The following is a 14,310-nucleotide window of genomic DNA, read 5'->3' on the forward strand; positions in this document are numbered from 1 at the left end:
AAAGGCTTTGAACTTCATTATAAAGGGAAGCATCCGCAGTACTTTGTAGTTGTAATTTCACAAAATCCAAGCATATTGCCAGGCCTCCAGGGAGCAAGGCACCCTACTCGGGGGGGGAGTCATTGCAGTTTTATATGACTGAGAAATGTAATAACATAGTAATAAAATAGTAATAAACGAGTGGAAGCAATAACGGTCTCATGTGAATTCAACCCCTGGCGTGGAATCATGTTATCATTTGTTAGATCAAATTTAAAGTGACTCGCAGAGAAACCACTGATCCCTTTGACCTCGTGTGCATTTAATTTGCTCGCAGCTCTTCCCCTACCCACGTGGTAGTTAATCTGACACTGCACATGTTTACTGATTTCGGCCATGGGAATAGTCTTGCCTGGCGCTGTCCTGCCGTGCCAGCCAGGGTGGTGCAACCTCACTTCTTTCTCCCGCGTCTTTTTTTTTTTTTCCCCCCACCCACCATTCAACAAGAGAATGATTCGGGGGATTTTTTGGGTTACAACGAAAGGAAACTACCAGTATATATAAATCTCATTTTCTGATTTTTTCTTTTTTTTTTTTTTTTTTTCCCCTCTACCGCAAACCAGGGATTCCCTTGACAAGATGCTCAACTTTGTCCTCCGTTTCATGCGTCCGGTGGTGACGGTTGCCGTGCTTACTGCCGTAACAAAGGGTAAGTCATTTATATGTGAATTGTATTTGCATGAAGTAATCATCATCCCGTTGGAAGAAAACAAAAAAAAAAAGGGTCATTGTTCGATAAAAGGCTAATGATTTTCGCCTCTAAGTGGAAGTGATGTGAGGCCCAAAGCATTCCATCTATTTCTCCATCTTTTAAGAAGATTGAAATTGCAGCACAAAGCCCACTGGATTATCATTCTTTAGATTCTATTAAATTATATTATAACTCTGTGTGTTTTAAAGAGCGATTTTTTTTTTTTTTTTTTTTTTTTCCGCATTCAAAATAATTGTTGGTACTTTTCAGGGCACTGGAATAGATTCGTAGCATTTCTATTTGTTTGAGTTTGCAAAGATGATTCGCAAAAGTTACCAAACAAAATCAATTTGTAAATCAAATTCTCTATTTGTGAGCAATCTTGCCGTCGCAAATGTCGTAAGTGGGACGGCGGGTATGACGGCGCTGTGATTACATCAACAATTGACAAAGACAGTCTTACAATACTTTTGTGTGGCGCTGTTATTTTTGTTTTTTTGTCACTCATGCGGCTAAAATGCTCTAAAGTGAAACCTCTCTACTTGCGTACTAGCAAAACTCTTCTTGCATTGATTTGGGATGATCAGCGTTCATTTTAAATCGTAAATTGTACAATAGGATACAAATGATAGTTATCAGGGCTGGGACGATAAACTTTTGCTCAATCCGATACGGATCCTGATACTTGGGTTGCGATCCGATACGTATTGCGATACTGAAATATCATTAAAGTATATATGTAAAAAAAACAACAAAAAAACATCACAACGGCTCAGGTAACGACCAATCGCAGCTCACCTGTTTTCTGAAGCTGAAATTTTGACAAGTAACGTTCTTCCTATCTGGACAACCCATGAAAATTTTGACATAGCATTCTGATTAATATTGCGTTTGTGGAATATGAGAAATCCACCTGTTTTTAGCTAGCTCAGGGGGCGGCCATTTTGTCACTTCTGTCGACTGAAGATGACATCGAAGTGGCTCGGGGCTGAGATAACGACCAATCATGGCTGAGCTTCAGAAAGCAGGTGAGCTGTGATTGGTCGTTCCCCGAGCCCTGAGCAGTTGTGATGTCATTTTCGGTCGACAGAAGAGACAAAATGGCCGCCTCCAGATATGGCTGAAAAGGGCTAGATTTTGCTTAATTCATATTCCGCAAACGCAATATTAATCAGAATGCCGTGTTTCAACTTGTGGACCCGCATAGAATACATTCTTGAAAAAAAAACAAAAACATTTAGGTTGATTTCCACTTTAAACACTTCTTTCTATCAATCCATTTTGTATACCGCTTATCCTGTTCCGGCGATCTGGGGCCTATCCCATCTGACTTGGGAGCAAAAGGCGGATTACACCCTGGACTGGTCACCAGTCAGTCGCAGAGCACGTATAGACACAAACAACCATTCGCTCCGACATTCACAACGTCACTAAGTGGAAATTAAACCCACGTCGCCCGCATCAAAGTCAGACGAATCCATCGCTACCCATCAGTGACCTTAAAATCTTCTACTCTCCTCTTTGTCTTCCTCCCAATAGATGTTGAAAGCCAGCAGATCCCAAAAGAAACCGAGACCTCCACCCCACTACCGGTTTATCCCGCAGTCAGATTTCAGGTCCTTAATGCTGATCACGTGCTTCTGAGGCAGGACAGTCCTGTGCCACAGGGCAACTCCAGCCTGAAGGCTCACACGCAGACTTTCCTCATCACTGATCCAGGACCTGGTTTACTCCGACCAGCTCTAAATGCCTCGTATGGTCCGCTCAGTGTGGACGCCCCCATTCCGCCGGAGCTGCTCCTCACCGGGCGCAGGATCGTGCCGGTCATTTTAGGCCGCCAGGTGCGTTCCTCGTCCCCGGCCGTCAAGATCCTCTTCCACATGCCCCGCCAAGTTGCCGGAAGTCGGGAAAAGACGGAGGATGGAGCTCACTGCGTGACGGCCTACGCCTTCTGGGGGACGAGGGAAGTCCGCGGGGCATGCCTGGTATCGCCGGATGGTTTCTGCGTGGCGCAGCTGAAGCCCGAAGCGGCCTGGTTCAGTCCGGCCACTCGACCCGGCGGCTCCAGCAAAGAGGCGGGGGGACCCGAAGCTGTAAAGGGGCTTCAGGGCAATCTCGTGGAGATCTACTTCCAAAGTCGGATGGAGCAGACCGGCCAGTGCACGCCGCAGGATAGCCTGCAACGAGTGGGAGTTGGGAGGGCGGGGCTCCAGGAAGGGTCTGGAACGCCCTTGAGAAGGATAGGAAGTGTTAGCCTGCTCAAAACGCCACCCGGGAATGTGACCTTTTTTCGTCTGAGATTAGGAGGTGCCTTGGTCATCCAGACGACCTCCAAGCCCCTCAAGTCTGATGATGTTGTGACTTTTTACGTCTTCCTGGCAAGTACTTCAGCTTTGGAGAGTTTCACACTTAGGTAAGACGCATATTTGATCGCTTTCTTAGGACGGTGATTGAGTTTTTTTGTTTTGTGGTGTGATTAGAAGCCCAGCCTTTTTGAGGGCTTTCTCGTGCTCAAAAACTCACATTTTGCAGTCTTGATCATTCTGGTGAAAACGGACATTTGGTTGCAGCCATTGTCATTGGTTTGCTTTGATGATGTCTCGTAATTAAAGGCGATATGATTAATATGAAATATGAGTTAATTAGCAAAATCCACCTGTTTTTAGCCATCTCAGGGGCGGCCATTTTGTCACGTCTGTCGACTGAAAATGACATCGCAACTACTCAGGGCTCAGGGAACGACCAATCACAGCTCGCCTGTTTTTTTTTCTGAAGCTGAGTCATGATTGGTCGTTATCTGAGCCCTGAGCAACTTCGATGTCATCTTCAGTCAACAGAAGTGACAAAATGGCCACCCCCTGAGCTAGCTAAAAACGGGTGGATTTCTCATCTTCCACAAACGAGTTGAAACACGGCATTCTGATTAATATTGCATTTGCGGAATACGAATTAAGCAAAATCTAGCGCTTTTTAGCCATCTCTGGAGGCGGCCATTTTGTCTCTTCTATCGACTGAAAATGACATCACAACTGCTCAGGGCTCAGGGAACGACCAATCACAGCTCACCTGTTTTCTGAAGCTGAGCCATGATTGGTCGTTATCTCAGCCCTGAGCAACTTCGATGTCATCTTCAGTCGACAGAAGTGACAAAATGGCCGCTCCCTGAGCTAGCTAAAAACGGGTGGATTCCTCATATTCCACAAACGCAATATTAATCAGAATGCTATGTCAACATTTTCATGGGTTGTCCAGATAGGAAGAACGTTACTTGTCAAAATTTCAACGCCTTAATTCCACTTTTCAATTAATTTTTACTCCGTAAGGTTTGAGCAGACACACGTTGATATCTCTGCCATGTGTGTTTGTTGATGAGTTACTTCGTTTTTGGTTAATAGGATTAAGCAAAAACAGCTATATTAACTTCCACAAAGGATTGTGCATCTGCCAAGAGAGAAAACACGATTGAGATCTAGTCTAGACGCGTCCTTCCAGCATGAAGAGAGAGAAACTGTCCTTTGGTAACCCCTCACGCACCTCAACCAGGAAGTTGCTTGCTTGCTACCAAACTAAAAAAAAACCCAAAACACATAGCTTCAAATTTATTTTTCAAATACCTCACCCTTGTAAAGTTATCTGGCAAAAAAAAAATTCTGTTGATTTCACCAAGGAACACACTATTATATTATTTTGAAGAGCTCCTTGTAAAGACACAAAATGTAACGAGACCTTGGTCAAGGCACAGACTCTACTTTTGCTTTATTTGCACGATATTTTTTGCCATTATCTTTCAGCTAACCTTTAATTGAGATATCAATGAGCACCCACCAAAAAAATGAGCCAAAGTTCCGTTTACGTTCAGCTCACCGTGGAGAACAAGCGGCATAGAAATATATATATATATATATATATTACGGCTGTCAAAGTTAAAGCATTAACTATACTATGGAGATTAATTTAAAATTAACTCAGTTAACTCAGTTTTATTTACTTCCTGTAGCAGCTGACCTCTGCCCACTGTGCAGCCAAACTTAGAAGAGAGTCACAAGGACAAACCTTTACGTAGTTTTGCTTTAAAAAGTTTCTCGACGGCTTATTGGAGGAATCCAAAATAATATGCACATTTGCAAAGCCAAATTCAAATACCATATTTGTTGTACGTCTTTGGTGTATCTTTCAACTGTTGTATTTTACAGGAAAAGAATCGTATTCAAGAATCAAAGAAAGCTATTAGAACAGTCTTTGAATCGAAAAATAGTTTTTTTTTTCCCCACATTAATTCCAAGGTTTTACTCAAGTAAATATGGGTTCCAAGCTTCGTAAAAAAATAGTAGTTGGAAAATATGATTAATCGCGATTAATTATGGAAATGTTTGCGATTAATTAGTTAAATTTTTTTAATCGTGTGACAGCACTAACAGCATAAAGTGAAAAAGGATCTTACACTAAGGCACTTATATGGCCTGATAATAAAAAACAATTAGGCAAGAGGGATTTGTCCTGCAGTGTTTTCCAAGTCGGATACGAAATCATGTTGGATCACCAGGACGTACGGCCGATGCGAGCGTCATCACGAGGGAATGACGGACTCCATGCATTTAAATGGTTACTTAAGGCATTTAAATGCCGACGGGGCTTGACATGAGTGCCACCGCGCCTGCCACGTACACCGCCTTCATAAATTACTGACATGTTTGATCCTGGCTAATGTCTCAGTTAGCGGGCGGAGTTGTGGAGAGCACTCTTCCACAAGCGCGGACATAATTGGCAAATGATTCACTGGTTTTCATATCTCGACATCCCGCCAACATCCGAGCGATTTCTCCGGGTATTTGACTCCATGAATAATGTATCTGGTTTGGCGGCGCAGGAAAAAACAAACATCTTTCCCGAGCCTTTGGGTAAAAGTGAAGGTAATGTAGAATAAAAACACAGAATGCAATCCGTTCAAAGTTTCTGCCGGCTGCCTCCTGATGCGCGCCGCTGCGCCGACTTCTTATTCGAACGCTCGGCATCGCGCTTTTCTAGCGTCCCTCTTCGCTCAGCTGTGTTCATGTAGGATCTAATCCGTCACATCACGCCGCAAACGCACCGAACATAATCTGCGGGAAAATGGAGCGACGTGCGAAGACATGCGTATTAATCCATGGAAAACGAAGTTAAAGCCGCACTCGCGTCCATCCCGATGACCGTCCCCTGCATCGGGCTGACCCAACACAAACACACTGACCCAGTGACCTGATGCGGCTCAGCGCCCCGCCATTAAATGACATGAATACGATTGGGTGAAGCCGAGCTGACCCCCAAAGCTTAAATCTGCCTTTTTTAAAAAAAGTTCATTCCTGTGACTATTTGGAATTTTATCCTCTTCACCTGAAATCCCTCTTGAAAATCCTACTTATTGACCGTACAAGTGGAGTTCCTCCGTACGGGGCAGTGCTTTCAAGTCCTTGTGTGTCTGACCTAGTGCCACATCCAGAATGAGATTGGCCCAGAGTCCCACACTTAAGTCCGAGTGAAGGCTCGCTCTGAGGAGCTTGGCAAAGTGATTGATGGGTCCTGCGAGAAATCCCCGCTTCTACTTCATGTCTTTGGCCGAAGATTGAGTCCTCTCCAGCGGGACTTGGCCAGATTATCTATGGCCCTGATTGAAAATGAATCAAGAGGTTAACCCTTAAGGCGAGCCATGATTTGAACCGACTGTGAGGATTAAGCGGGGTGCATCTGTGTGCGTGTTATATGTGCGATTTCATGCATGTTCACATCCACCTGTTAGGCGCTGGACATCACTCATTTCGTTAGCATGGGTTTAGGACAAAAACGGTCGCTGTAAAAACAGTAGGGTTAAAAAAAAATAACACATTCACGTACATTCTGCAGCCATGCACGAAGCAATTCCCTGAATATTCTCTTTCCACCGCACATCGGCCTCATGTCTCCATTGGTAGAAACGAACTGCTACAATTTTGTGCTGTTCATTCTAAAAACAGTTGGGTTAAAAAATAACACCGTTTGGGGTAAAAAAAAACAAAAAAACGGACCAATCCAAAAATTGGGTCAATTTGATCCACCTTCTTGCGTTGTTTTGTACAAAACAGCCCAGTTTTTGGGGTTGTTTTGTTCAAAACTACCCATTTTTGCAGTTGTTTTTGAACCAAGTAGTGGATTGATCCTTTTTGACCCAATATTGTGTTATTTGTAACTCAAACGGTGTGTTAAATTTACTCACTTTTATTTCGACAAGTGGTTGCACAAAAAAAAGATCTGGATCCAGACGATTATATTTCGTGCAGCCACTTGAAGAAATAAAATGGAGTAAATTCAACAGAAATTTATTTCGGTGTAATTTAGCTACCATTTGGATTATGGAAGTAATCGTACAAGCTATCCGAGCGATCTACAGTTTAGTATCGGAGTTTTGTGCAATGTTTGTATAAACCTTACGATGTTTTGCTAGCATCCGGTGACAGCCAGAAACTTTCAGTGCAATTTGTTATCGAGCCATTTTGAATCCTCAAGATTGAAAAGTTAAATTTAAACGATACAAATGATCGGGTATGCCCTAAAGGTGGGAAAACGTTGATTTGGATTGGTTAAGGAAGTCCATAAAGGAGATTCCGATAACGTCAAAGGTCGTGATCCATTTCAAATGGAAGTGAACGCAGTGGTAAAAAACATTGTGGGAAAATAGTACAATGCATTTCAAAACTCCTCAAGGTGCTTTTCATGAGCTCCAGGTGGCAAATAGGCAAACAGACTCCAAGCCGTAATTTGAATCTAATAAAACAGTGAGGGCTTGATCGCTGGATATATCTTCTCACACACCTTTGGGGCATTATATCAGTTATATAAGTGACTCGTTAAAGAATCTGAGTAGTTTTGGAGAAGTGACAAAACTTTGATGGTCCAACTGTTCCAAAGGCACTGTTCCAAAAAAAATTATATTAATGTGATATTTCATTACATTCATCAGATGATTTAAAAAAAAAAAAATGTTGAATTTAATTAATTGGTAATCTGTATGCTTAAAGCAGCATATTCACTCTAAAAACAGTTTGGTTATAAATAACACAATTTTGGGTCAAAAATGGACCGATACAATAATTGGGTCAATTTGACCCACCTTGCGTTGTTTTGTACAGAGCAGTCCAATTTTTTGGGGTTGTTTTGTACAAAACTACCCATTTTTGATTTGTATTCTGCAAAAACAACCTCAGAAAGTTGGGTCAAATTGACCCAAATAGTGAATAGTGAACATTTTTTAGAGTGTATATATTCCGTATTATATGTCATATTCTAAGAGCTTTTCCCTATGCCTGTACTGCATATTGATCCGCAAATTGATTCCAGCCCTCATCCGGTGTCGCTTGAAATGTCAGCGTTTGTTCGTCCATTTCAATGCTTACTTACTGTAGTTTGTCTGTGACCTTGACCCAGCCCCTCTGCTAATTGATTGTTCTCCTTTTGACTGTTTGATTGCAAAACGTTCTGCGTGTCGATTATACAGTGCACTCTGCTTTTGCAGTTCGTATCTAGAGGGCCAGAATTGCAAACGCAGGCACGTTATTGCTACACAAATACAAGAACCGAGTATGCGACTTGATAGCAAAAGGTTTTACAGCAGGCAATTACTAAAAGAGGTCAACCCGAGCCCCCCAAAAATATTGAATTTCGATCCGATGCGATGTCCTCTCTTTACTTGGTGGAACTGATTCTCGTCATTGGTTCCTGTTCCCAAAAATTCTCATTTCAGTCCAACACAAGTGTTGTTTGTGTTCTACAGAATCAGAATATGGAACACTTTCAGGCCACTACAGAAAGATAAAAAAAGATCTCTTCCGACAGCCAACATCTACATGGATATTGAGTAAAATGTTTGACAGAGAGAGAGAGAAAAAAAAAACGATTGTGAATTAAAGCAGGGTTTGGAAAACAGGCATCATTTCAGTGTCAGCTGTTGGCAAGAGAACCTTCGTCATCAAGTGACAGTTTGAAAGCGCAATGCAATTGTTTGTTGGAGCCGATATTTTTCCAAACGATTCCATCCGACGTCGTGGAGCTCGAGTGAGCTGCCCTCGGCTCCCCGCGGAACAATTCCAGCTCTTCCCCGGGATCCACGCCATGAGGAAATTGGCTTGTTTTCCGAGACAATTGACGCGCGACTTGACACGTGATAACTTTGGATCGGAATCATTTCATGCCTTCCCAAATCACTTGAGCGCATATGGCTCAAAGGCCCGTGCTATGATCAATTCATCATGATGCATCAAGACTGTTGTGATGTAACAGCCAGACGGAGGCCTGATTGCTCTACGAACTCAGGCGTCAGTTGGACCCTCCCGCGACGTTTGCTTCCATTCACATTAGTCATCAAAAGTGTTGTCAGTGCCGCGTCATGTCTCTGAATCTGTTTAATTCCTACGTCTCCAGGGGCCAACCAAAATTCATGCTAATTAATGCTAATTCTCAGTCTGCCCGCAGCTTGCGACTCATCTGTTTGTTGGTTTCTCGCCACATCAAGCTTAACGTGATTGATAAAACACGAGGGGGAAATAAAACCATACCTAACTGTCCGTTTGTGGGAAAAAACTAAATGGCTGCTTTTGGTTAAATCCTTATTTAATTGTGATTAACACCATAGTTTTTGGTAAAACTTCACACTCAGCTAATCATGGCCAGATATGGCGCATTATTGGAACGATACATCGTTTTGGTGCGAGGCCTCCATTCGCCTTCAGGACCGGTGAGATTTTGCGCTACATATGCTTCAAGTGGCTACAAATATTCTTCATATTCGCATGGTGACAATTATTGCACATTTGTCTTTTTCACAGATTTGTGTATTTTGCCGTACCATCAAATCCCAAAGGTGTTTTTTTTTTTTTTTTTTACTGGATTGAGTTGCGGGGACTGCCAGGAGTGCATTTAGAGAAGATGGAGAAACCTTGATTATACAACTGTGGACATGAATACCACTCGATGCTTTTTAAATCATTTCCCTTTGCTTTTAGGTGAGCCCCAAAATGTGTGTTTCAACGCCACCTTGACATGTTGACAGATGGAAGGCATTCGTGTTGTTTATTGCCCAAGTCCAACTCTGCGGTTCAAATGTCATGGCAGAAAAGTAGAGCCTTCAGACAAGAAAACAACGACTTTCCCATTCTAAGCAGGTGTATTTGTTTACTGTAGGGCGACAGTCAAGCCGGGTTTGTCGTTCAACACCGTGCGGCCCAGTGACCCGACGCTGTGGGATGTCAAGTCGGAGCCCGGCAGAGTCGTCATCCCCAACACGGTCTCTGTTGTTTGTCGGAGGAAGGTTGCAGTCACAGCGAAGAGGTCAGTAAACTACATTTGGATTACATCGTCACATACGGCATAAAGTCACGGTTGAAGGTTTGACTACAAACCAGGACAAGCGCTTTGAGAATATTGAGGGGGAAAACGTAATCAACGCATGCAAGGGGATACGGGATCTCTCGAAGAATTTCGAAGATTCCTCTCAAACGCGACGGCACCTGCTGCTCAATTGCCTCTGATTTCATTAGCTTGATAGCTAACGACGATGAATAGCGACGCTGTGTGTTCGCACTGGCGCCGAATGCTTCACAACGTGCGTCTCTGCCCAGCAACCTCCCGCCCTGGCAAAGCGAGCGACCGAGCGACCGAGCGACCACCCGCCGTCCGGCCCGACCCACTTATCCGTAATCATCCATAATCACGGCTCCGTTATCCAGGCTTAAGCGCTTGCACGTTCAGAAGCGGGGGATTAGAAAGGAGAGATATTCCAAGTTGTGTCCCATGCACCGGGCTCGCCAGGGCAAGCCTCCCTCCCATCCCGTCGCACACACATACACACACACTGGATTCTGAAGCGATATGACAGACGGTTTGACATCCCCCTCAATAGAGGGATTTCCAGGAAAAAGGGGCAAAACCCCCTCCTTCTATGTTTCTCTTTCCCAATCCCACACACACTTACTGGCGCAGACAGTCCGACCGGTTTCAGAAAAGCAGCTACCGCTAAATCTGCCTGTGTCATTTTCACCGATTCAAAGAAAAATATACATCACCTCGTTAAAAAGCCTTCGCAGATACGACGTGGTATTAGTGATGAATGTGAAATGCTACGAGCCGCTTGCACGCCAAACATATTTCACTTGAGTGGTGCTAAAACTGTCACAGATGTTGACTCGTTTAACCTCATCCATCAACACCAGCGGATTTACAGTTTTGGGTTATTTTTGTAGAACACGCCGGCATTGATGTTAAAAGCTGGCGCTACAAATATAACAAATGTCTTGCTCAGAGGACTAACGGTTGGGTACGTCTGACTCAAAGACGGTTCTGAGGTTCGGGCTTTGAATCTTGGGCGAGTGTGGAGTTAGCGCCATCTAAAAAACGTGCATGTTGGATTGATTGAAGACTAAATTGTCTATTGGCGTGAATGCGAGTGTGAATTGTTGTTCGTCTTTACGTGCTCTACGATTGGCTGGCGACCAGTGCAGGGTGTATCCCGCCCCTCGCGCAAAGCCGGCCGGAGTCCAGTTTCTAGCTAACCGGGACCCTAAATGAGGATAAGCGCGATTGAAAGGAGATAGGTAGACAGTGTACTAGCGCTTCTGAAGCTTTTGGGTGTATAAAACATATTTTTACTTCGATTGGTTGTTAGATACAGCACTGGTTGTGATTATACCATTACATTATTTATAGTTTTTACTTTGATTTTCGGGGTGCTTTTCATCTGCTTTCATGTAAAAAGCATTTTGACCCTCTTTGATGTTTCACATTTTTTGTTGTGACGCCACATCTTATACTGAAACCATTTCAATTCCTGTTTTCTTCTTTTAATCGACATAGCCCACATTTAGCCAATCGGTAAACGTATGTAATTTTGAGAACATTTATTGTGCTGACCTCGAAAATTAAAATCAAAACTCAGAAGGACTCCATTTCGGAAAACAAAACAAACAAACAAATATTATTAACAATATTATCAATATTTTATATTATAATACTTTTTAGCTTATAAGTCACTTCTCTGACGTATGCGCTTACGGAACGTAATTCATTTTTGGTTTCAGTTCTGGATGCTTCAGATTTCTGTAAAATGTGTACCCCATCACCCAAGCACTTAATTCTGGCGATAAACGGATACAAGTCAATCTTAAATTATCTTAGCAATTAGCATTACTTCTCCATCGTTCCTCGTAATCCCTTCGTGAGAACGATAACCTGACAGAAGTGTGTCTTATTCACCGCCGTGGAGGTGGTGATCGACTTAATAGCAACTCCGCAACCTGTATAGCCGCACTAGCTAGCCATCTGAAGCTTGTTTCTTGCTACCGGTGCGGTGTAAATAGCAGCGAGCGTGCCCCAACCTCCGACTTCTCCCGTGTAAGGTGACGAGCTTTTCGGGATCGTCTCTGTGGTTCAATCTTCAGAAAAATGTCAAAGTCTGCAATTCTCCGTTTTGCTATTCGATGTGTTTTGATGAGGCGCAAAATGGGAATTCGACTTGCTAGCAGTGATGCGGGATCGCTTATTTCGAGCATTGTGCTTTAAAAGACTCAAATTAAAATTAGCCCAACAAGCAGGGTACACCCCCCCCCCCCCCTCCGGATTGGTCGCCAGCCAATCGCAGGGCTCCTAGACAACTAACCGTCCAGACTCACATTCACACCGATGGACAAGGTTCGAACCCCCCGCAACTCATAACTGTGGGGCAGACTTGCTCTCCACGATTCCAAATGGCTTCCTGAAAGCAAAAAAAAAAATCAGGCATTGGATAAAAAACAAATAATGGGTTGACGAGAAGTGAGTGTGTCTCACTGTAGAGAAGCAAAAGAAATTCAGTGAGGAGTTGGATAGAAAACTTTTAGAGCTCACAAACTTTGATGTGTGTGTTGAATTCTAAAGAGCGTAGATGATTTGGAACCGCGGAGCCGATGCCCAAAATAAGTTTGTGAAAAGCTGGTGGCATGAATACTGTTGGTTTGGTTGTCCTTCCTTACAACTAAAATCCCAATTTGTGACTATGCAGAGAGCTTTTGTCACCTTACATTTCAGTTCAAAGAGCGTTTCAAACATTTCCATCCTGATGTTTACTTTTTTCGGCATTAAGGAGGCCAGAGCAGCTGACGAAATCATCTCTCCTCACACTCACCTCGTTCCCCAATGCAGGTTTTTTTTTTTTTTTTTTTTTTTTTTTTTAATGGCGCTCTTGCTTGCTCCTAAGTTTGTTTTTCCTCAGTCATTTGCACTTCTTTTATTTACAATATTTTCTCGTCTCTCTACCGAGTAAACAAAAGGGGTGCAAACGTCTTTTGAATGTTTTCACCTGCATTTTAAATGTCGAGGAAAACAAGACCGCAGACAGGTCTCGGGTGTGTGTTGATGCTGTGGCAAAGCAGTGCTTGGAGCTAACTAATATTTGTGTTTTTTAAATGTTTTTATTTTTTATTCCTATTTATTCTATTGAACCCCAAAAATAGCAGTGTCAGCGGCCTCATTCTTGTGAGGTCATAGGGTTATCGTGCCCCAATTTATGATCACTCAAATTTATGAAGAACCACAAAATGCTGCAAAAACTTTGCCGAGCAAAAAAGCACTGCAGATTACTAACGGATCGAAATGAATACAGATTTACAAATTGAACATAAGCGATGTCAGAAAATTGAATATTACATAAGCAACGTTCAAACGTTATTTTACGATAGCGATTAGGTAAATATTGGCCTTTTGAAAAGTATTTTTCAATGTGCTTTAATGACTCTCGCTAATACAGTGGATATAAAAAGTCTACACACCCCAGTTCAAATGCCTTTTTTTTTTTTTTGTGATATAAAAGACGAGACCAAGATAAATCTTTACAAAACATTTTCCTCTGCAGCATCGATTACAATGTGACTTTCTCCAACAGAGGTCTTCTTGAAATTCTCCAATTGGACTTTGTGCCAAAAGACGTCTCAGAGCTGGTTGAGACCCACACCATCTCCTGGAGACTCGATCAGCCGGGGAACGTCAGGGATGTGGGCCAGATGCGCATCTACACCACGCAGAGAGACTACGTGGGACTGGCCCCTCTGGTCATGGTAAGACACGCCCTTGTGTGAGTCACTGGCACATTACGTGGTGCATTTAAGACTCTTGTGGGATTGTCATAAAAAGGCCTGGCACTCACTGCCTTGTTTCAGTTATATGGAGCCAATGAGGCTGTTGCAGTTGAATGCTAAATGGATGGTGTTCAAGGCAGATTTTCTACCTTATGCCACTCATTCACTATACAATACTACAAAGTGCTAATTTCAGTACATGGTAGGTCAAGGTTACAAACGAGCGAGTCAATGACATTTTGTTTTTAAACTACCAGTATACACTCCTACTATAACAGTTGAGGATACGCGGCTCGAGACAGTGGCAGTTTCTGCTATGTATATTTTGTGCATCTGCACAGGGCAGAGTATCATGGCATGTCAATCACGGGCGCTTATATGAGTAATTTATGCCCCCTTGTGGAGTTGCACTCTGTATTAAAGATCCAGGCTTGGGGCGGGCTTGGCGGGTCCTGGGAAATGATGGCAAAT

At 43.1% G+C, this 14,310-nt stretch overlaps 1 protein-coding gene across 1 annotated transcript in view; it reads left to right on the forward strand.

The window, feature by feature from the left end:
- Positions 1–410: 410 nt before the first annotated feature.
- The window catches only part of LOC147135721 (transmembrane protein 132D-like), a 30,878-nt gene continuing 16,978 nt past the window's right edge, over positions 411–14,310 (forward strand). Inside the window, exons 1-4 of the mRNA XM_086054212.1 lie at positions 411–688; positions 2,270–3,143; positions 9,917–10,063; positions 13,647–13,818. Coding sequence (XP_085910338.1) covers positions 619–688; positions 2,270–3,143; positions 9,917–10,063; positions 13,647–13,818 — 1,263 coding nt within the window. The 5' untranslated portion in view covers positions 411–618. The remainder of the gene's footprint in view (positions 689–2,269; positions 3,144–9,916; positions 10,064–13,646; positions 13,819–14,310) is intronic.

Source organism: Filicampus tigris, chromosome 15 (genome assembly GCF_054856515.1).
Source record: "Filicampus tigris isolate MCC_2025a chromosome 15, RoL_Ftig_1.0, whole genome shotgun sequence".
Lineage (NCBI taxonomy): Eukaryota > Metazoa > Chordata > Actinopteri > Syngnathiformes > Syngnathidae > Filicampus > Filicampus tigris.